We start from the raw sequence: 22,255 nt of genomic DNA, 5'->3' as shown, positions 1-22,255 counted from the left end.
ATATGTACTTATCTTAGCAGTGGATTATAGCTGTCACCCACAGTTTGATTATTTATAATGTTGGTATAGAAAAACGTATTGTTTCCTGCATTTATATCTGCCGGATATGGAGCCTGATATATTTTAGAAGATGTTTCGTCTCCATTCAAGATTGACTAGTTTTTTCTAAAACGTCCTATTGTGTTATAAGGGTTCAAGAGTTGCTGGGTAATATAACAAATTATCCTTTTCCATCCATGTCGAAAAAGATAACACGTCTTTGAATGCAGTATGTCAGAAAGCCCTCATGGTTTTTCCCAAAATCCATCCATCCAACCTACTTGACGAATTCCATGTTTTGCCTGTGACTTCTTTGTCTGGATAAAACATTTTCCACTTTTAATGTTTATTTTATCCACGATATCTTTTGTAATTCAGGCTCGTAAAATGTTCCTAGTAATAATTCCACGAAGTAATCTTTCAACCTGTTTACAGGGGTTTTGTGATGGACACATTCTAATATGGTAAAATATTCATCTGTATAATTCTGCTAATATCCTTTTTTTAAAGAACCTCTTATTTTAGAAATCCTCACTGTATCACCAACTTTATATTTAAAAGTAGTCACTCCTTTGTCTTTGGTTTTACTCAGATTGTTAAAAACAGTGACCTCGTTATCTTTTCTTACTTCCGATGGTTTCATTTTAATGCTGGGATGCTAAATCTGACAAAACATCCACATAACGTTAAGAATTACTAGACGATAAATATTCCCGAATTTCAGTTTTAAGAATCCTGTTGAAACACTCAACCACACTGGCTTTTGTCTCAAAAAAGGTGGTGAAGTGAGAAATATTTTCTTTTCTAACAAATGCTTAAAATATCCTGCTTAAGAATTCCTTCCCTTTGTCTGTTTTCATCTTCTTTGGTACTCTGCCTTCATCTAAAATGTCTTTAAATGCTGCAAGAACGAATTCACCACAAGCATCGAGCCCACGCGTATTTTGAAAACACGTCTGTACACGTCAGTAAATAGCGTACCCCCTCATTTTCTGAAGTTAGGCCTCTATGTCCACTAGATCTGCCTGAAACTGCCCACCTATCTCAATTATCTTCTTCAAATGTACAGGGGGCACCGCCATAACTGTAGAAACACACCCATCAATACTAAAAGTACAAAAAAAAGAACTTTGTGAAATTCATAATTTCTTAAAGGAAACAATTTATAATATCGACAAGAGCAGTTCTTATATCTACATCTCTGTCTGCAACCGTGTATACCATAGCATGCCAATTGGTGGACACTTGTCTAATGCAGTCCATCTGCTTCTTAAATCAATGACATAGTATACTGTCTGTGTCATGTGCAGCAATATCAACAGCATCACACAGCAGGGTTCTCATCCTGTACACAACATACCATGTTTTGACGGAATGTAATTTTTATTTCCACTAGTTAGCTGTTTAAGTCTTACACTGAGAGGAATGGTGTAGTCAGCCACTTCTGCAAAACAGCTCCTGCAATCTCTTGAGTGTGTGACGTTCTGTCAATTTGAATTCTGTGTTTTCTGTTTATCTGTTAGATCTCTGTTGTTTTCATGTTTGCGATCTGTTTCTGTTTCCTGTTATATTTTGTAGTCTCTGTTCCTTGTGTGTTGTTTCTGTCTTCACTTCCTGTCGGTGATTGTCTTTCCCCAGTCCTCATGTGTTGCACCTGGGGATAATTACCCATGCCTTCCCTGAGTTGTCATGTCTTGCTGTCTTGCTGTTCTGTTTCTGGTTCCTCTTGTCGTTCTTGTTGATGTTCCATGGTGCTGTCCTTTCCTGCGTTCCTGCCCTGTCCTGATCTCCTGAGCCTCTTGTAAGCTTCCTTGTGTTTTTGTCCTCTTGTTCTTGTCTCTCCAGTTTTTCCACTCTTTTAGTGTTTATGTTTTGTGTTTTTGTCTAGTTAAGATTCTTTTTATATTAAATACTCTTTTTGTTAAATACCTCTGCTCCTGGGTCCATCTACTTCCACACACCGTTACAAAACGAACCAACCAGAATATGGACCCAGCAGAGATGGATTTTCTTTTAGAACAAGTTTTGTTTCATGATTTCTTGGTGGACCAGCTATATTCAGCGGGCACCCCATATCAAGCAAAGACTGTGCTAGAGATCTCGGCTCTTGAGGATTGGCTCAGGGACCGACCTGGGGCGAGCCACTTCCTCCCACAGCTGGTGGCGGTGCGGGCCAGATTAAGAAGAGACCTCAACCATCCAGCCTCATCCCGAACTCGTACTGGAGCAGCCGCCTGGCAATTGGCGGATCCCGCAGTCTCACAGAGCAATGGAGCATCAGATAATTGTATGGGTCGTTTTGGGGTAAAAAAGAACATAATCAATACCTGTATCTTCCATGATTGTAAAGCGTGAATAGGAAGGTTACTAAGAAAAATTATCTAAGGCAGGATATAAGGGATGTATTGGTCTTCTTGACGTTGTTTGGTACAAGACAGACACACTTCTGCACTATATAGGAGTACATCAACAAGACCACTCCTTAAAGGTGGTAAATAAACAACTTTATTTGGCCTTATACAGTAATTTAAAGACCACATGAACCTGACTGCTTAAGGCAGGATGGGTTGTTTCCATTTACCCAGACGCAAATCACACACAGACACACACACACAAATATAGGCGACGGGCCTACGTTTGCTTCCATGATCTCGTCGGAGGACAGAAGTCATGCAATTTTATATAATGTCAACAGTCTAAATAAATGGTAGATCAGGGTTTGGAAGCCCAAGTGTTGGACACGTCAGCAGGTCTAGTTTCAGGTCAGAAAAAGCACTGTCAGCATCGATTTACAGCTGCCTTGACAGAGGTGAGTGAATGTGTAGGTTTTGTCTTAAAAATTGAAAGCGAACTAGTAATGGCTATTGGGGTGTACTGAAACGCTAAAAACTATTTGCCAAATCACAACAGAAAACCACTGACTGTCAGTTGGTACTTGAGAAACATGGGTGTATGAATTTGGAACAGTTATAGATCACTGTTGCCACAATAACAGCTTATAAATCTTGATCAAAACTGGATCCCTGTTTTTTAATGAGACCAACATCATGTTTGTCTCATGCCCAAAGTACACTGTTCAAAAAAATTAAAGGAACACTTTGAAAACACATCAGATCTCATTGTGAAAAAAAAGTATGTTGGATATTTATACTGATATGGACAGTTTAATGTCTTAGGAACAAAAGGATGCCAGATCTTGGATGGAAATAAAAGTGTTCAGCCCACAGAGGGCTCAATTTTATAGACACCCCGAAAATCATAGTGAAAAAGTGATTCAATTTCTGGAACTCAAAATGCTTCTCAATATCTTGTGTGGCCCCCATGTGCTTGTATGCATGCTTGACAACGTCGCGGCATGCTCCTAATGAGACAACGGATGGTGTCTTGTGGGATGTCCTCCCAGATCTGTCTAAGGGCATCAGTGAGCTCCTGTAAAGTCTGAGGAGCAACCTGTTGGCGTCATAACAACATAATGTCCCAGAGGTGTTCTATCGGGTTTAGGGTTTAATTGCATCAATTTCTTCATCCTCCAGGTACTGCCTGCATACCCTTGCCACATGAGGCCGGGCATTATCGTGCATCAGGAGGAACCCAGGACCTACTGCACCAGCGTAGGGTCTGACCATGGGTTCAAGGATTTCCTCCCGATACCAAATGGCAGTAAGACTGCCAGTCTCTAGCCTGTAGAGGTCTGTGCGTCCCTCCATGGATATGCCTCCCCAGACCATCACTGACCCACCACCAAACCGGTCATGCTGAACGATGTTGCAGGCAGCATAGCGTTCTCCTTGGCTTCTCCAGACCCTTTCACATCTATCACAGGTGCTCAGAGTGAACCTGCTCTCATCTTTGAAAAGCACAGGGCGCCAGTGGCGGACATGCCAATTCTGGTGTTCTTTAGCAAATGCCAATCGAGCTCCACGGTGCTGGTTAGTGAGCACAGGGCACACTACAGGACGTCGCGCCCTGAGGCCACCCTCATGAAGTCTGTTTCTGACTGTTTGGGCAGAGACATTCACACCAGTGGCCTGCTGGAGGTCATTCTGTAGGGCTCGGGCAGTGCTCAACCTGTTCCTCCTTGCACAAAGCAGCAGATATCGGTCCTGCTGATGGGTTGACAACCTTCTACGGGCCTGTCCAGCTCTCCTAGAGTAACTGCCTGTCTCCTGGAATCTCCTCCATGTTGTGGAGATTATGCTGGGAGAGAGATCAAATCTCCTTGCAACGACACGCATGGATGTGCCATCAGGAGGAGTTGGACAATCTGTGCAACTTCTGTAGGGTTAAGAAATCGCCTCATGCTCCCAGTAGAGATAATGACTCTAGCTAAAGCCAACACTAATGGAATACCAGTGGTAACTATTAACAGCCCCTTGTAACCTGAGATGTGCAAAAGGATTAAACCCGATGCTGTCCGATTACAACATAAACTGAGGATGCATCCATTCTCTGTGATGCTGTCTGTGACTATGTACAGCCCTAAGAGAGCCTACTGACCTGAAGTTCAAGTGGACTGCCGAGTCCAGTTTTGCTGAGATTAAAACAATTTGTATGGATGTTCCCACTTCACTATGGTCTAGAGCAGTGATTCTCAGCTGCCGCAACCCATCGTTTGCCTGGACAAAAAATAATGTTAAGAAAAAATCCTGTGCTTTTATTTTGAAGGGGATTTTTATGCAGTGGAGTACCGTCTAATCACACTCCTTAACAGTGTGTTGTATTACCTTTTCTCCCTAAAGGCCGGCACATGGTTCTGCAACTGCGGCTGCGGCTTTTCACGCAGTTGTGTCGACGGACTCGTTTAAATTTATGGTTCTCCAAGGGTTGCACATGTTGCAAAGCAATTCACAGCCAGAACACTAGGAAATTTGGCAGAAAAATTTGTCCCTTATCTTCCTGCACAGCTTCGTACACTCGTAGAACTGCAAACCGACGTTCGCCGAGTTCTCCTTCCAGGAATACAGGCCAGATGCGTGTCCTTGTATTCCATCAATGACGGCTTATATAAGTGGTCATAATTTCCAAACTCTTCTATTTGTTCCATATTCGTTTCTTCTAAATCTTCCGTGGTTTCTCCCGGTATTATGGGGCATGAAACCGGAAACTAGAGTCCGGCGGGATGTAGTAAGCAGACCAATCACAAGCCTTGCGGGTTGCGTAAGGCTCGCGTCAATTTGTCATATAGTTATAAAAATTCGCGGACGCACGCAAGCCGCAAGAGTGGACACGCAAGCATGCAAGGGGCGTGTTGCGTGTCTTGCGTGCTTGCGCGCCTGCCTAAAATCGGACTATAAATTGGCCTTAAGTGTCCTCCTCAGGTCCCAGGCAGCTGCAGATTAGTTTCTCCCCCTCCTCCACTCCACCAGACAGTCAATCTGAGGTTGTTGTCATTCTTTTGTGGCAATCCTTGGCCCTAGGTCCCTTTTTGTCACAGATAAAATATACGTCCTCATATGAAGGTATACGGCCCCCTCGTCCTCGTCTGAATCATTATCCTCCTCTGCCGCGCCCTCGCATTGCAGTAGCCGACTGGAACATAGAAAGTGTGGCTTGGTGCAGTTCCTTGCCTGGCCTGTCCTGTCTTTCTCCTTTTCTTTCAAATTGGAAGATGCAAGACTGGGGTTATTGGACAATGAGGTGGGCCTGGATTCTGCAGTTTTAACAGATGGAATCTTTGGTGGATTGACTGGTGGAGCTGGTTGTGGTGCAGGTGGAGCTGCTGCAGCCGCTGCCGCTCCTTGTAGCTGCTGGGGTTGATGTCTTCTCTGCGGAGTGGAGTCAAGGTCGATATCTATTTCAACCACACACGAAATCCCTTCCAATTTGCAGTGAATCTCTTATTTTCCTTTTCCTTCTCTGTCTCTTTTTCTCCTGTCCAGTTGTGTTCTGAAAATGCTGGAGTTGATTCAATCTAAGACCACATTATTTTAGTCAGACAGAAAGTTGGTTGCAAGATGTTTCCATATAAAGTAAACATTAGAACGGAAGGATTTATTATCCACAGAGCCAAATGCAGAGTCCCCTTAACCTTAACTTAATTATTATTACCATTTCGAATATTAAATAAATAGGTCAAAGGTCAATTTTAGAAAAAATCTTTTTTTGATCATAATATATTTGGAGTTTTATTATTATTGACAGGCATAAACAACATTGGCCAACTAAACTCAGTTGTGGCAATCCACTTTCCCTGGTTCAGCTGGAGGTGCTCTGACGAGCCAGCTCCACACATTTATATTGTCATTACATGCCAAGGGTGGTGGTATGCCAACCAAATACTTTGAAGTTGATTTAGGGGCCCGTTCAGTTACTCAATACAAAAGATGAAGTCTTCCTGGTAATTACTGTTGTGGCTCCTCCTCAAGGTGTGGCCACAAAGGTGTATCCATGCTTTCTGCTACTCACTAGATCACTGCAGGATTCACTCCATAGCTGGTATCTTCACATAAAGGCTGTCTACTTAATTTGTAAACTTGTGGATTCAAGAATATCTTGGCTTATATTCTGAGGTAGGTTTGACTTTTTACAATTTCAACTACGTAATTTGAAGATTACTGTAATATTTTACAGGAACTGAAACTATTTTAGCTGAAGGAATTATAAGTAATGCTAATTATGTTTTCATTGTTTTAAAAACCAAATTAGAAACCCCAACATCTTCCTCTGCATTCTTTTTCAACGTACATTTAAGCTATGGAGCGTCTGAAGTTAGTCTTGCAGTACTTCCAGTCCAACTCAGAGTCGATCTCCAATGGTATCTGTATCATCCTGGCCTTGGTCGGTGTCAAGATTTACACCAGCTTTGACTTCAACTGCCCATGCCTTCCTCAGTACAACAAACTCTACTCTCTGGGAGTGATGATCATTCCACCCATCATTCTGTTTTTTCTGGGGGTCCTGGTCAACAAACATGCAGGCATCATGACTGACGAGTGGATGCGACCCATCGGGAACAGATCAAAAAATTCTGCTGTGGTGAAGTGAGTCAAAACTTTACTTTAATTTAATAAATAAAATAAATTCCAATTAATGTAAATTCAGTTAATTTCAGCAATATCACTGATAGATACCAGTCGAAAGCCATTAGTAGATTTTCTCCCTCAGTCTATTCTGAGTCATAATGAAGATGCAGTTAAAAAACCACTGGGCCATATCTCACCTTTTACCATATGAATAATATACAGTAAATCTAGTCCTGTGAAGCAAAAACAAGACACTATTATGACTTAATAGCACAGCCTAGGCTAAACTGAAAAACTGTGAAACACCATTCCTACACAACTACAAATATTAGAATATTACACTGTGCACCGCAGTCAGAGGATTTGTGTTTAAAATTACAATAAATATTTATTTCTGAAATATCAGATTCCTACTCTCCTTACCTTTCTTCCATATGGAGATGCCCTTTAATTATTGCTACATCTATTAATGTTGGACACTTAACTGTCGTCAATTTTGAAAAATTGATATTTGATTTATTGTGACGGGGGGTGCTCTGTGTTCAGGAGTGTGGCAGCTGTATGATCAAAAATGTTCTTCAGCCTGGTCTCACAAGCGTACGGGGCTCTGTCAGTTAAAAACACAAATGTCAGTTAGAAACACAACTGTAAATCCTTTTTCCAGGATTTAGCTGTCTGGTCCAAGCGGTAAACAGTCCGGCCTACAAGCCTTATGGGTGTTAGAAGTCAGCCAGGTTTCTGTGTAAAAGGTGGTACAGCTGATCATCTGATATCAGCTCATCAAGCTTGTTGACTATAAGACTGGGTGTTTGCAACAAACAAGCCAGTTAGCGGTAGCCTGTTATGTAAGCTCTTTAGCCTAGCATGGATGCAGGGTCACTTGCCTCACTTTTGCTTTGCTGGGTACACTACACAAACCTTGAAACACAGACCAAAGAAGCAGTCACATTGACTAAAATGATTGCATCTTGTAATGTATTTTCTGGCATATATCTCTCATAATATTACAGTGTTTCCGTCATAGATTTCCCTCATTGAAGTTCTACAATGGTTTACTGCAGGTACCTGTTCTCAGCCATAATCCAGAGGGCCCTGCTCGCCCCAATGGTATGGATCCTGGTCACTTTGCTTGATGGAAAGATCTTCATCTGTGCCTTCAGTGTGAGTGTAGACCCTACACTCTTCTCAGGTATTTGTATATTCCCACTTGTTAAATAAATGTCATAACAACAATCTATACTGTACAAAGATACATCTCTGGTTTGTAAATTTTATAATGGGTTCTCAGGTTTGCCCAACAATACAGAACACGATGTGATCAAAATCATGGCAAAAGTCCCCTGTAAGGAGGATGTTATCTTCAGGAACAGCTCTTTCCGCAAAGCAGTGTCTCGTTATGTTCGCTGCTATTCACAAGTAAGGTGCCATACCCTCAGCATGCATTCACTTACAATAGGCTACATACATATCTATGTATTTTTATCCTCATAAAGAATTTCCCATGGAAAAAATAAACCCTGAACCAGATCATGGTCAGAATTACAGTATAGATAATTAATATTTCGACTTTGAGACTTAAAAAGCAAGTATAAGGTCTGTGATAGGGCAGTTGGTGTACAAAATGCTCTGTTGGAGTATTATAAGAAAATGAAAATGAAATATTTGTCACATTCACCCATTCCCACAGATTCATACATCATTTCAATATGTACCCAAGCTTCTTTATCTTTCCATTCACACACTGATGGCACAGCTACCAGGGGTTATTTGGGGTTCATTGTCTTCTACCCTTTCAGACCTGTGATCAAGATCCACCCTGAGGGATCATATCACCAGTGGACAGCTTTATATGTCAGTTCAAACCTGGCATTAGTTTGCATCACAAATGCATCTCCTGAGACCATTTGTGATTACACAAAGATAGAATTTTGTATTTAAGCCTGTCCGACTATACAAATGTGTCTTGATGAGAATATGTTTGTGTGTGTGTGTGTCGTGTGAGAGAGAGTGATGGAGATAACTGAGGTAGTGATGTTCTTTGTAAAATAATCATTGTCATAGCTGATTGAGCTTAGATAAGGTGTTTGCACGCACACACAAAAAACATATGCGGGGGATATCAGGAACAAATGGCACTGACTGACAGTCCTTTGTGGGCTTGTCATGGTCATTGCACCACTGACAGCTTTTGTAGCCTTTGTGTAGCTAAATATCCTCACCCTGTTTAGGCAGTTGGCTGGTCTATCCTTCTCTTCCTGATTGTACTGGGATCGCTGGGACGCTTCATCAAGCCTTGTTTTGATGACAATGCCAGCTTCCTGCAGACACGTTACTGGAGCAACTACCTCGACATGGAGCAGAAGCTCTTTGACGAAACCTGTGTACTGCATGCGCGTGACTTTGCCCGGAAATGTGTGGTACAGTTCTTTGAGGACATCAGGGAGGACATCAGGGAGGACACCATAATCCTTCTTCCCCAGACACCCTTCATCACAAGCTCCAAAGAGAAATGGGAGAATGGAGAAGAGGAGAGACTTCATGGGATCACAAAACAGGAGCAGGTGGACCAGCTTTTAAACAAGTGGTACTTCAGTAAACCTGAACTTAACGTGACAAGGATTGCCCACAAACTTAGGACCTGTGTTGCCTGGGAGGACCATGAAGGGACTCTGATATCTAGGACACAGAGTGCTGTGTAGTTGCAGGAGAGGCCTTTTATGATCCAAAACTCTTGTTTTAGTTTCTATTGATCATTTTGTTTGACCAAGCTGAGAGGTCCCACCCAAGAAAAGCTGATTGTTAGTCCACTGTTATGAACTAATAACAAATGTGTTTAATGGAAGTTTGAACTGTGTGAAACTTTGTACTCAATGAACAGCAACTTTCCCTCACCCTGTACACAGAACATTCTGGTATGATAAGCAAATGCAAAGGGGATTAGGTAGTGCTAAATTTCTCGCCCTCACCCTCCAAGGTCTCAAAATTCTGTTTTTTCAACAAAGACAGAATTGATGCTGTAGTTAATTTGTAACTTATTCCTATTAAAGGGTACTAAATGGCATAAAACTGAACAAAACTCAGGCAAGATGAAGTAATGATTTAAATAACTCAGATTTATTTCAAAACAACTTTATTACCAACATCTGCTTTGCTATATCGTTTCTTTATCATCTTATGGCAGTCTTCTTTAAATAACAATGGGAAACACCTATGCATTTACTTCAGAACGAAGGTCCACAGGTCAGTATATTGTCATCGCTAGTGTCAGCCTCTGAAGTCTGTCTGAGCTGTTATGTACCTCATCATCAAATTAAATTATGGATGTTCACTTATTGCTTTTTGACCATGGCTGGATGAATTCACCCAACCTCAGGTGAATCACTTGTTTTGGAGTAAATAAAAAATAAAAAAAAACAATGAAAGTTTTCTCCCTGGAAATTGTGGTTGACCAATTGCAACTCTTTGGTTTGCAAGTTTACGTTTTTGAATTTAGTCTTTTGACTAATCAAAACTAGGGCTATAATCTAAGGCACCATCATAATAGAATAGGTACCAAGTAGTTAAATAATAAATACAGTGATCATTTTAAATTCTTTGGAAAATCCCAAATTGTTACCCCCTTATTTCATTACTTTACATCTTTTTCCCAAATACCTACGTATAAGTATTGGTACATTTGGTACTGATACACCTTTAGGACAATAGGCTTCATTTTAAATCCAGAGTAATTTTGCTGCATTTTGTAAGCTGTAATCTAAAGCATTACATGCAATATTAGAAATCTTTGTACAAATATAGTTCCCACACAAACTAATTCGCACATTTTACTTCTCTTTTTATAGTTTTTTTGTTGTTGTTCATTTGCTTTTATTGACCTGTCAATTGAAAATAGGATAAACTGTTTGATAAAAAAGCATTACTGATATGTAGAAAGCAAATATGAATGATAAAATAAAAACAGAAATAACAGACATTCCTTGTGGATTATTAATGTGATAAAAACAAGAATGTATAATTTATTTTATACCAATTTTCTTTTGGGTTCTAATTAATTAATTAAATAGTTTGTTTGTTGTTGTTCATTTGCTTTTATTGACCTGTCAATTGAAAATAGGATAAACTGTTTGATAAAAAAGCATTACTGATATGTAGAAAGCAAATATGAATGATAAAATAAAAACAGAAATAACAGACATTCCTTGTGGATTATTAATGTGATAAAGACAAGAACGTGTAATTTCTTTTATACCAATTTTCTTTTGGGTTCTTATTAAGCGGTGCCGGAAAGTGGATAACTCAGTCTTTATTACAAATTATTCACAATTATTTTTATCAATTTCAAAATCAGGTGAAATCATCATATTCTTTTGTTTGTCTTTATTCCTATGTAGGGCACTGATTTTAACCTTTAAAACATGGTTTTATTTATATTTCTTCTCAAGATGACTGGCTTGTTATTGTCAATAAGTCTTTTGGTAGGTGCATACGTTTTTTATGTATAAATGCAAAGCTGTTGCACCCCCTCTTCAATCTCCACTACACTAGAGAAACGATTCAGAAGCCTCCGAGGTGGTTCCACCAGACCTCAAAATAGCTTCATCCACTCTTGCCCCTGTAGGACAAAAATGTGTTTGTGTAAATCATGCTTGTATTTGATCGAAGTCTTTTGTGACAGGGATTACTAAATTTCCCATAGGACCAAACAATGGTGTGGGATTATTTGAATATGTTTGAATCTGGGCTGCATGGCTGTTTTTCATACAGGTTGTTGCCATGGAACCGAGCAACACAGACTGATGGAAACATGCAAATGGAAGACCAAACTTTACATACACACAAAATCGTATTTTATACGTTTGTTTACTTGGCTTTAAACATTCAATAATAAAAAATGTCATATTAACAAGGTACTGATTTTAAGTGTAGGGCATTGTTCTTGGTTACAAACTCACAGGAAGTATCAAAAACATTCAGTTCCCCTGCTATACATTGTAGGTGTACAGCAGAGTTTGTCAGTGTATGCATTTTCAGTTCTAAATAGCTGACTTGGAAAAAAATGCAGTGTAGTTGGATTTTTTTTTGCACTGCGGTTATCCTTCCTACACTCCTTACTCCTTCTCCTTCACGTCTATCCTTGACCACATGAAGTTTTCTATTAGGGTCAAGCAATAGCGGTTAGGAAACGAGATTATTCTGACTTTCCGAAAGGTACAGTTCTCACTTGAGAGAGAGGACTGCATTGCATGCCACTATTGGATGCACAACTGCAGCATAAACTATGAGGTCTGACCATAGGTGTCTTAAAGTCTGCATGGACGCTAACAACATGGACGATACCATACATGAGCAAGTATTCGGCAAAGTATGCTGCAAATACCACTGCACATAGCCATGTGATGCAGCAAAAGTGCCAACAACAAGTTAGAGATTATGAGAAGTGTAAGAATTTTTTTTTTGCTACATTCTGAAACAGGTCGGCCAAATTACAATATGGTGGCCCACTCAAATCTGCATAATTAATGTGAGGTACTGCTTTGTCAAAATAAAGCATTACGCTTGCTGGGGTATGCACTCTAAGAGCATCCTTTTAGTTATATCTGCCAAGGTTACTATGTTCTCGTTTTGTTTGCCTATCAGGACTTTACTTCTTACTTTCATAATCATTGCGTGTTATCTTTTTAAAATTTTAGTTGATTTCTCAGAGAACAATTCATGGACCTTGATGAAGAAAACAGGCATTGTTGCGCTAATGATGGCAGCTTATTCTGCCATCACTAACAGCTGAGGTATGCGCTCCATGAGGGTCATTCTATTAGTGAGATGATATGTTTCTAAGAGACTATTGTTGGGACATGGTTTTTGTGCAAACCACAGGCCTCCTTTCAGTCAAACTTGAAACAAACATGCCGCATGTGCTGGAGTGGACTCAATCCCCCAAGATGCCACAGGTTCCATTGATCTTAGAAAGTCAAGGAACTCAGTCTCCCAGAGGATGTAACAGGATGCTGCATGTCCTGGGGTCTGGACAATGTCACACAAAGGTGTCAAGAACCACCAGGGTCAACTCCTATTGGTCACTCTGGTCCAAGACCTGTGAGGTCACCGGGGCCGATATAAGGAGAGGTCTCCCCAAGATCTTCCTCTTTCTCCAATCCTCCCGAGGGCGGAAGGCTGCTCAAGCTCTGATCCAGCTTCCTTCTCTATCCAGCCCTAAACCGGAGGTCAGAGGTGCAGCTCCCAGCTCACCCCTCTCAAGGAAATCTCCTCGCCCTTCAAGCTCTACAACACTCCTCGTAGCTACGCAATGTCCTGCAGGAAAACTTCAACCAGCATCTGAGCACACGACAGAATCGCGAATGCAGAACTCTACGACCACAAAGCCAGGAGACGTCACAGAACTGCAAACTGAACAGCAACTTTCTTTTCCTCCTTCCCTTGGACTGGTAACATAATCTGGGCTTAATAATTATACATGCTAAGCAAGACTGTTTACTCAATTCAGTGTTTTTAGAAGTTTGATATATGCTGTGACGTTGTAGGTATAAGTTAAATGAAGGTTAATGCTAGTTAGGCTCGCCACAGGCTTTGTCCCTGACTCTATCATTATCTGATTAACATCCACACAGACACGCATAGTTAAACCTTCCCCCTCAGCCGTAAAGCAACGGCCGTAAAGCCACGGCCGTAAAGCAACCTCAGAAGAAGGGGGGGGCTCTTATCTTAGGGACCATTTTTTAAAGCATGTTAATTTACATTCACACACACACACTCACACACCTCCTTGTTAGTTAGTTTGATTGTTTAGTAATTTGTGTTTTTATACTTTATTATGTTCATAATAAATGTTCTTCTTTCACAAATGTTCTGTCATTAATATTGCATAAGTGAATCTTGCCAACCGTTACACTATTAAGAACTCCATAACCTTCATTGTTCATTATATAATCTTTAATCTAATTGAACCTGATCTAAATTAGACTGATCTTAATCAATAAATTGGCTATCTTTTCCATTCTATGAAGGCTGGTGCCCCGCGAGAACTTTAACCAATTAAAGTTATGATTTCATATTAATATTTTAAATATTAATGTTTTATATGTTATTTTGATAACCAAATTTATTGAGTGCCTAAAGGCACACCATTCTATGGTAACACTTTCTAAGCACTATTGCACAACACTTTAATTTCTGAAAGAAAGAAAAAAGCAATTTCCCTTTTTGAATTAATTTGCAAAAAGACACATTCTCTCTTAAATCCAGGGTTTCGGGGCCTCAGCTAAATATTTTTTGTAAGCCAGTATGGTTAGCAATGTTGGGTTTTGTTGAAGCAGGTGGACCCAAAACATGCTGAGAAAGAAAAGTGAAACCAAAAGTGTCCTTTAATCAAGTCTAGGTTGACAAAAAAATCTGATAAAGCACTGCAAAACTAGAAAAAGAGGACTGTAGTGACTATCGATTCAATTCAAATGTTCCAACATAGTCATTGCATATGTGAAAAATAATGTTCTTTACACGTAACCAGTAAGTGAATGTCCAAACAATTCCATAACTTTGGGTGATGTTCCTGCTTATTGCAGACTGAAGGTTACAGACAAAAATGAATTACCGTGATGAACGTGAAATGATCCAGAAGATTTGTTGTTTTAACAGAGTTACTAGATTTATGTTCCATGGTATTTGCTAATTACTATTACGCTTACGTTTATGTTTATGGTAAGAACCATATGTTGCCCGCCACCTATGTTCTGATTTCTTCCTGTTCAACTATGACCTTTAAACACCTTATCAACATCACCTGACCAGTGTTACCTCACAACTGGTAAAAATGTTAGACTACAAACATGAACACACGCAACCTTTTATATAAATTTAGAATATAGAATAAACATGCTAAATGGCTGATATACACCAGCCCCATAATTGTGTGGGTGTGCACCTCAATAACCCTATTAGGACAAAACCAAAAAGGAGCTTCGCTGTAGGCTGGCTTATGGGAAAACATACCAAGACCTTTCCTGAGAAGAGAGGTCTGGTCCTCTGTGTGCAATTGAGAACAAAGACAGGCTACCTGGACAGGCCTGTCACTAAAGTCTGTATGCTATTGAAGGCATAAGTCCTGGTCGTAAAGACCAGATTCCAACTTGACTATGTGCTAGTAACCTCTAATCAAAAGAAGATTGAAGATTCACACATGAACATAAACCTTTTGGCTCCTTTTTGATTGTCTTAATAGGGTAATTGATGTGCACACCCACACAATTATGGGGCCGGTGTGTAGGAGCCATATAGAATATATAATAAACATTCTAAATGGCTCCTACAAGTACTCAAAAAGGCTAAATTGAAAAAAACACAGAGACACTAGGAAAACACAAAGAACGCACAAGTGAGGAGAGGGAAAGCAAAGAGACGTATATACACAGGGGAGGCAGGGGTAATTGGACAAAGGTTAAACAAATGAGGAACAGGTGCAGACAATCACAAGGGCGCAAGAGGACAAAGACAGGATGTTAAGTAAAAAACACAAGGGGAGTAAAAACTACAAAATAAAACAGGAAAACTGAAAACTCAGTGGGAAAACAAATCCAAACACATGAAAACAAAGGTACAGGCAAAAACAAACAAAGAGTCGATAATCAAACCATAACATCAAATCAGAAACACTCTCAGTAAAAGAGGCAAAGTCCATTTAATGAGTCCAGAGTCATGACAAATACATTTTAAAAATATAAGCCAACTAGTTTGATGTTTTCCTTTTCACGAACTTCTGAAGATAACTGTGTTCATTTATTTCCTTAAGGGCTAAGTGAGCGTTGTGGTGAAGCATTTGTGCTGAAAGAATACAGTAGCAGGATTTACAGATGAGCCTGATATTTATAATGATGATCAACTTTTCATCAACATTTAGAGTAATGGTTCTAATCTATTAAGTCCAACCAGTCCCTTTCCGCCCACATTAAATAAAATCAAGGCTAATTGTCTTCCCTTAATATCAATGTTGATTATTAATACCTCCACGAAGGAGGTTATTTTTTCATTTTGTATGTCTGTCTGTTAGCAAGATTACAAATAAAAAACTGTGAACACAATTGTTGGATGGACGTGGTGGGGGTCAGGAAATAACTCATTAAGTATTGGTTTGGAGGCTGATCCATGCACATTTTTTCAGTGATCTGCTCCTATTTGCCCCTTTTAATAATAATAATAATTATTATTAGTAAAGCTGCAAGCAGGAATGGTTGGGCCCTCTCAGTTGTGGTGGGCAGGAAATGATGAATGATGATGATGAAAAGCATTGTCAATTATATGGTAGTTATATCCCACTTAAGGTACTATTCACAGTAAAAAAAAATTGATCAAACTTTTATATGACATTGTAATTTTCTCTAACATACTGTTTGTTGTATCCTCGATGTAGGGGTTAAGGTTAAAATTGTGTGTATTATCCTAGTCATTTTTTTTCACACTGCACCAACCTCAGCGAAGAGCTGACCCATAACATGCCAGGGCTCCCTGACTGTGCAGGAGGATGTTTCTCTAGGTGTGTATGAGTCGCGCTGCAATTACACTGCTGAAACGCAATGGGCGGTAGAGTTCCCAAGCTTGTGTTGAGTGCCTTCGGTTTCTGGTCCGCTCATTTACAATTCTCTCTTGTCTCTGTTTAAATTCAGAATAATGGCGAGTTCTAAGTGGAACGTGTTTGGTTTGGAGAAATTGCCTAATTGATCGCACCCCTCACTATTTCGCTGCGAATGTAGGAAAAAATATTTCTCTGATCAACACTTCATACCAGCTGGTGGCAGTAATGCACAAAATGGTTGCTTGCAAACGCCAATAAAAACCAAAAGAAATAGAAGAAGCCCACTTGTGGCGGGCTGATTCAAGGTATAAGCAAAATGGAGTTAATCGCTGCTCTGAAGTTTCTTAAACTACATCAAGTACCAGAAGGTAAGTCTAAACTGTATCTATCTTGTCACTCCCGTTTCTTTTTATTCAATCGGGTACATTTTTTTCCCGCTTTGGGTGCTAACGTCGCCGTTTCCATGGTCCTGGTTTACAGGAAGAATTGCACCGGCACATCAAGTTAGTCCATCCTGTTTTCTTTGGAAGCTATTACGCCCGGTGATCGTAGTTTACCCGCTTTACATTCAAAATCGATAAGCATACGCAACGTGGAGGGGGACACGCTAAAGTTGTCATTGAGTCGAGCTAAACCAAAACCCCTGCCACCGCTGTTTGTTTCCTCCGTGTCAACATGGCAGTGTGACTTTATCCCGTGGCTTTGCTTAGTTATATTGTGGTTTGTACGACTATTTTTGCTGTGGGCGCCAGTTTATATTGTTGAGCTGTGATTGATACATTAATATCGTATTTCGACGCTAAGAGGTTTGGCAATTTAAATACAGGATTTTAAAATGGAAAAAGATTTACTCATTCGACTGACACAGCTACAACAAAGCAAGCACACAACTGACAGAAGAGAAGTTAGTTAGTCTTGTAGATTTGCTTCATTGCACATGTCATGTTGACCACACACTCGACACAGTTCAGACGAATCATCTTTTGAAAACAAACAGATGATAGCACTTGCATTAGAGAAACAACTGAAAACAAATTATAGCCAAATCCAAACTGTTTCCTAATGAGCATTTTGGTTGTTTTATTCTCAATGTGGTTGGCTGTGGCTGAGAGGATAGAGTTGTCCTCCAACCACAAGGTTTTTATAGATAAGTGAGCACTGACATTTTCCGTGTAGATGAGATCAGAAACTGTTTTATGTTTAAGTCAAAGAAGCTTTATCGGTAGACATGACCATAATGTTGCACAACAAACAAACGTATAGACAAACCGAAAATAATATAATGGTAACAACATCAAGAAAAAAATAATTGTGAATGAACAGGACGTTGAAAACTAAAATTGTGTGTCTGTGTGTTTGGTTGTTGTAAATATATTTGTAAAAAATATTTGGCTGGTTTCTATAGCTGCAGACATAGCAATGTGACTTTCTGCAATGTTTACAGCCGCACACAACTGCAGCATATTTATTAGGGCACGCGCACCGAATTTGGTGGGAGGCCCTATTGAAATGATTCTCATCAAAAGCCTCATGGAGCATCATGAAAAACACAACAGGAAGCCCGCCATTTTGGATTTAGTGGCCATATTCCACATTTCTACTTTGATGTACTTGTCGCAGAGCTTTCATCATATCAACTTAAAATTTAAACGAGTGTCATCACAACAAGATGGAGATGTAAAGTTATTAAAAGATCGATTTTTCTTCACAGTGTGTGACCGTGGGAGGGCGTCAAAGTTTTATTACACGCCATCAAAACACAGGCTTCTGTATCTTGGACATATATGGTCCAGTCGAAACTAGACATGTAAGACGAGTCGCGACCTGAAGACATCAACACAGAAATCGTGACTTAAAATGACAGCGCCCCCTGGTGGCAGCAGGAAATGTCTTGTTTTTGGGGTGTCTTACACTTGGATGTATTTCTCCTCATCCACTTTGCAAAACCATGTCAAACTGTATCAAATGGGTCTAAAGACATTGATAATATAGGCATAAGATTACTGTGACTTTACATCATGTGGATTATTAATAGCCTGGCATCGAAGTTCATTAGCTCGCCATGACACACAAAATCGCTCTAACTTCGGTGATCAAGGTTCAACCTCCCTCAAACTACATGTGTGTATCAACAGTCCCCCCCCGAAGATATTCAGATGATTTTCAGGAATGGGCATGGCAAAATAACTGACTAGCAGCCCCGGCACTACGATTGGTCTACATCTACAAAAATCGATAGGGACATGTGTCTTTTCATGAGAAAGAAAAAAGTATCTTGGACAGATATGCTAGACCACACAGGAAGCCCGCCATGCTGGATTTAGTGGCCATTTTCCACATTTTTACTTTGAGGTACTGACTTAAAAGGGACATATTATGAAAAATCCACTTTTATCGTGCTTCTAAACGTTAATTTGGGTAACTGGCGTGTCTACCGTCCCAAAAACTCTGGAAAAAAATAAACAGCGATTTGTTGTGGTTCCTCTGTCAGAAACTATACGCTAGAGCAGTGGTTCTCAACCTTTTTTCAGTGACGTACCCCCTTTGAAGAAAAAATTCTGCCGAGTACCCCCTGACCAGCGCAAAGCATTTTTGGTTGAAAGAAAGATGTAATGTGATTTATTAATCCTTGTAACTAGACACATTCAAATTTAAAACTCCATCAATTTCCATAACATTGCTCATTTGTAGTGGTCTCTCTTGAACTATTTGGAAATAAAAAGATATAAAAATAACTAAAGACTTTTATTATTATCTCAATATAAATAAAGATTTGTGCACATCAAAATAATTATCAACTTAAAGTGACCTCTTTTGGGATCATAATAAAGATATGTTCTCAAACTGAACTCATGAACTTAATTATAGCTAAACACTTCTTCCCAAAAAATTAATCATTAACTTGGTTTTAAATAAAAGATTAGCTCAAAACTAATTTTTTTTTATATTTATCATCTTAAAATATCTTCTTTAAGGATCGAAAAGAATACTGACAGGTAGCTTGTTTCCGCTTGCTTCTGGGAGGCTTTTCGCATCGTGTCTTGAGATGACCTGAATTCAGAAAGTTTCCTCTTAAAAAACTCAGGTGGCTTACAAACATGACTTTCATGTTTTGTCTGGAGATACCGCTGAAGATGTGGTGGCTTAATGCCACTGCTGGCTAATCTCTCCCCACAGAAAAAACATTAAGTGTAAATAACCCAATCTATGTTAATGTTAATATTGGTGAAGTGTCTTTCTGTTATTTTATTGTGAAATATTTGTTCGCTTTAAGCTCATACAATTTCATTTCCGCTTTTGTATTACAGGCTTTTATTTTGAAAGGGTACCGGTAGAGACGCGGACTTCTTGTCATGAATCATTAACTTCACAACGGAAAACTTTTACGTTTTAGCGCCCCTCCGAAGAGGCACAAGCTCTCACGGTGTTGTTTAGGGAAGGCTCTCTGCTCTGGTTTCGCCTTCTTTTGGACTTGTCCCTCCGTGTTTCAGCAGCATTGCTGCTGCACTTCAACTCAACTCCATTGTTGAAGTTTTCAAGGCAGGTGATTACTGATGACAGGTGATGACAGGTGGCGTGTGCCAGGTTGGGTCAAACCATCGGTATGGGGGAGACTCTGTTTTTTTAGGATAATTAAATTGAAAAGCCTACTGAATATAAAATTTAGTTCATGAACTTACACTTATATTTTATTGAATGTTTGTTAATAAACAATTTTTCAAGGATTTTTGAATGGATGATAATTTTAAATATAAAAAAAAAAATCCCAAGTACCCCCTGGAGTACCTTCAAGTACCCCCAGGGGTACGCGTACCCCCATTTGAGAATCACTGCGCTAGAGTGCGTCAAATATCTAAATTTGTCTGTTATGGTTTTGAATTACTGCAGATACTCGATTGATTGATGGCTTGATCAACGATAACTGGAAATAATTAGTAACTGTTTATCATTTCAGCCTGGGTTGATGCAGTTTGGGATTCAGAATTCACAGAAAGGAAACCACTCGATAACACCATAGAAGAACAACTTGCAGCCATTGGAGATGAGGCCTTCCGAGACCTCTTCGATTGTTTGCTGACCTATACCGGCGACCGGCAGTCTGTCAGCAGAGTTGTTGCTTCACAGGTAAAATCTGATCCGTCTTCTGTTCCACAGAACTCAAATGCTTGGCTCATATACAGGCAGTTAGAAAATATGCATGTTTCTATTGCTAATTTTCCAAATCATTCTGTAAGTTTCATATTCAGATTTCTATAGCGTAAAGGTTGTCAGTTTTTGCAATTATCAGAACACACACAAGGTTTGACCTTGTTTAACTTCAGCTCAGGGTGAGTCTTAATTGTTTTACTTTGCGCGTCTCATTTCATGCCCTCACATACCAAGAGAAGCAAAGGACAGATAGGATGATAAGTCATTTTGTGAAGCGTAATAAAATCTTTCCATGAGCTTGAATTTTTAGAAGATGTATTTTCTATGAGTGTTTTTGTTTTCTATGTAACGCCAAAATAAAGTCCTGAATTAATCTCATGTTGCATTGCAGAATATCTGGGCGATTCTGGTGGAGAACAGGGTGTCAGTCAAATCTCTGGTAGCTGTGCTTTCCTTCTTTGTCCTGACAGGAAAAGACAAAGTGGCCGATACCCAGCAGAGAGTCAGCAGCCTGCACGCTGCTTCACTCTACCTGCTGCTGCTTGGAATCCCAGGTGAAAAAATCTAAAATCTAGAAATACCTGAATAAGTATGCTTGTCAGCCTTTGCAGTGGCTGCCCCTAAATTACCCTAATGCCCCTGAATCTCCTTAATGCCCCTAAATCATTGCTTAAGACTTGGGTTGGGTGATGTGCTATAAGGTCAGGACAGCCAAAAACTGTTGATCGATGATGTATCCCTGCCGGTGTGTGCGTGCGTGCTTGGCTCCTATGTGCTGGGGTAAGTAAGTCTTACCCCAGCAGTTACTGCTGGCAAAAGATTGTAACAAAAAATCTGCATGGGCATTTGCATATACATCAACCCGTTTAGCACGATATTGTGTGATTTTCTTTTTTTTTTTAATAGTTGAAATTTTCCTTTGGAATAAGTACACGTAACTGTAAAAAAAAATAATTGCAGATGGCCTTGTGTGAATCACCCATAGTATCATATATTCATGGCGTGTTTTGATTTGTTATCGCATTGAAATGGTGGTGGACCATGTCTGAGGTGGCAGCTGATGATGGATCCTAACTGGTGGCAATGGACAATGACTGTGGACTATAGTGGATTCGATCTTGATGATGGATCATGATCTTGCTGACTGCTGACCATAGACTATGATTGAAGCAGGACTGCTTGATATATAATATTGAAGTTATCCTTCAAAATGTTTACCCTCATCAATGCTGCTAAAAACTTTAATCTTGATGATGTTTTCCTACACTTGACATCTATTGCAAGTCTGTCCGCCCTGGGAAAGGGATCCCTAACAGGTGGCTCTCTCTGAGGTTTCTACATATTTTTACCCTGTTAAAAGGGTTTTTAGGAGTTTATCCTTACTCTTGTTGAGGGTTAAGGACAGAGGATGTCTCACCATGTTAAAGCCCTATGAGACAAATTGTGATTTGGTCACTCTGGTCCAAGACCTGTGAGGTCACCGGGGCCGATATAAGGAGAGGTCTCCCCAAGATCTTCCTCTTTC

General features: G+C 39.8%; 2 protein-coding genes across 2 annotated transcripts; both read left to right on the top strand.

The window, feature by feature from the left end:
• Nucleotides 1-6,732: 6,732 nt before the first annotated feature.
• Nucleotides 6,733-10,921, top strand: calhm3 (calcium homeostasis modulator 3). Its single transcript, XM_062413160.1, has 4 exons — nt 6,733-7,019; nt 8,063-8,190; nt 8,290-8,417; nt 9,230-10,921. Exons 1-4 carry the CDS (start codon nt 6,733-6,735, stop codon nt 9,698-9,700), a joined length of 1,014 nt encoding a protein of 337 aa, XP_062269144.1. The 3' UTR covers nt 9,701-10,921.
• Nucleotides 10,922-16,867: 5,946 nt separating this feature from the next.
• Nucleotides 16,868-21,586, top strand: LOC133974606 (condensin-2 complex subunit D3-L-like). The gene is made up of 3 exons (XM_062412237.1): nt 16,868-16,949; nt 20,537-20,706; nt 21,122-21,586. The coding sequence occupies exons 1-3, from the start codon at nt 16,898-16,900 to the stop codon at nt 21,296-21,298; spliced, it is 399 nt and encodes a 132-aa protein (XP_062268221.1). The 5' UTR covers nt 16,868-16,897; the 3' UTR covers nt 21,299-21,586.
• Nucleotides 21,587-22,255: the final 669 nt, after the last annotated feature.

This window comes from Platichthys flesus, chromosome 19 (genome assembly GCF_949316205.1).
Source record: "Platichthys flesus chromosome 19, fPlaFle2.1, whole genome shotgun sequence".
Taxonomy (NCBI): domain Eukaryota; kingdom Metazoa; phylum Chordata; class Actinopteri; order Pleuronectiformes; family Pleuronectidae; genus Platichthys; species Platichthys flesus.
This window is presented reverse-complemented; position numbering and strand designations above follow the sequence as displayed.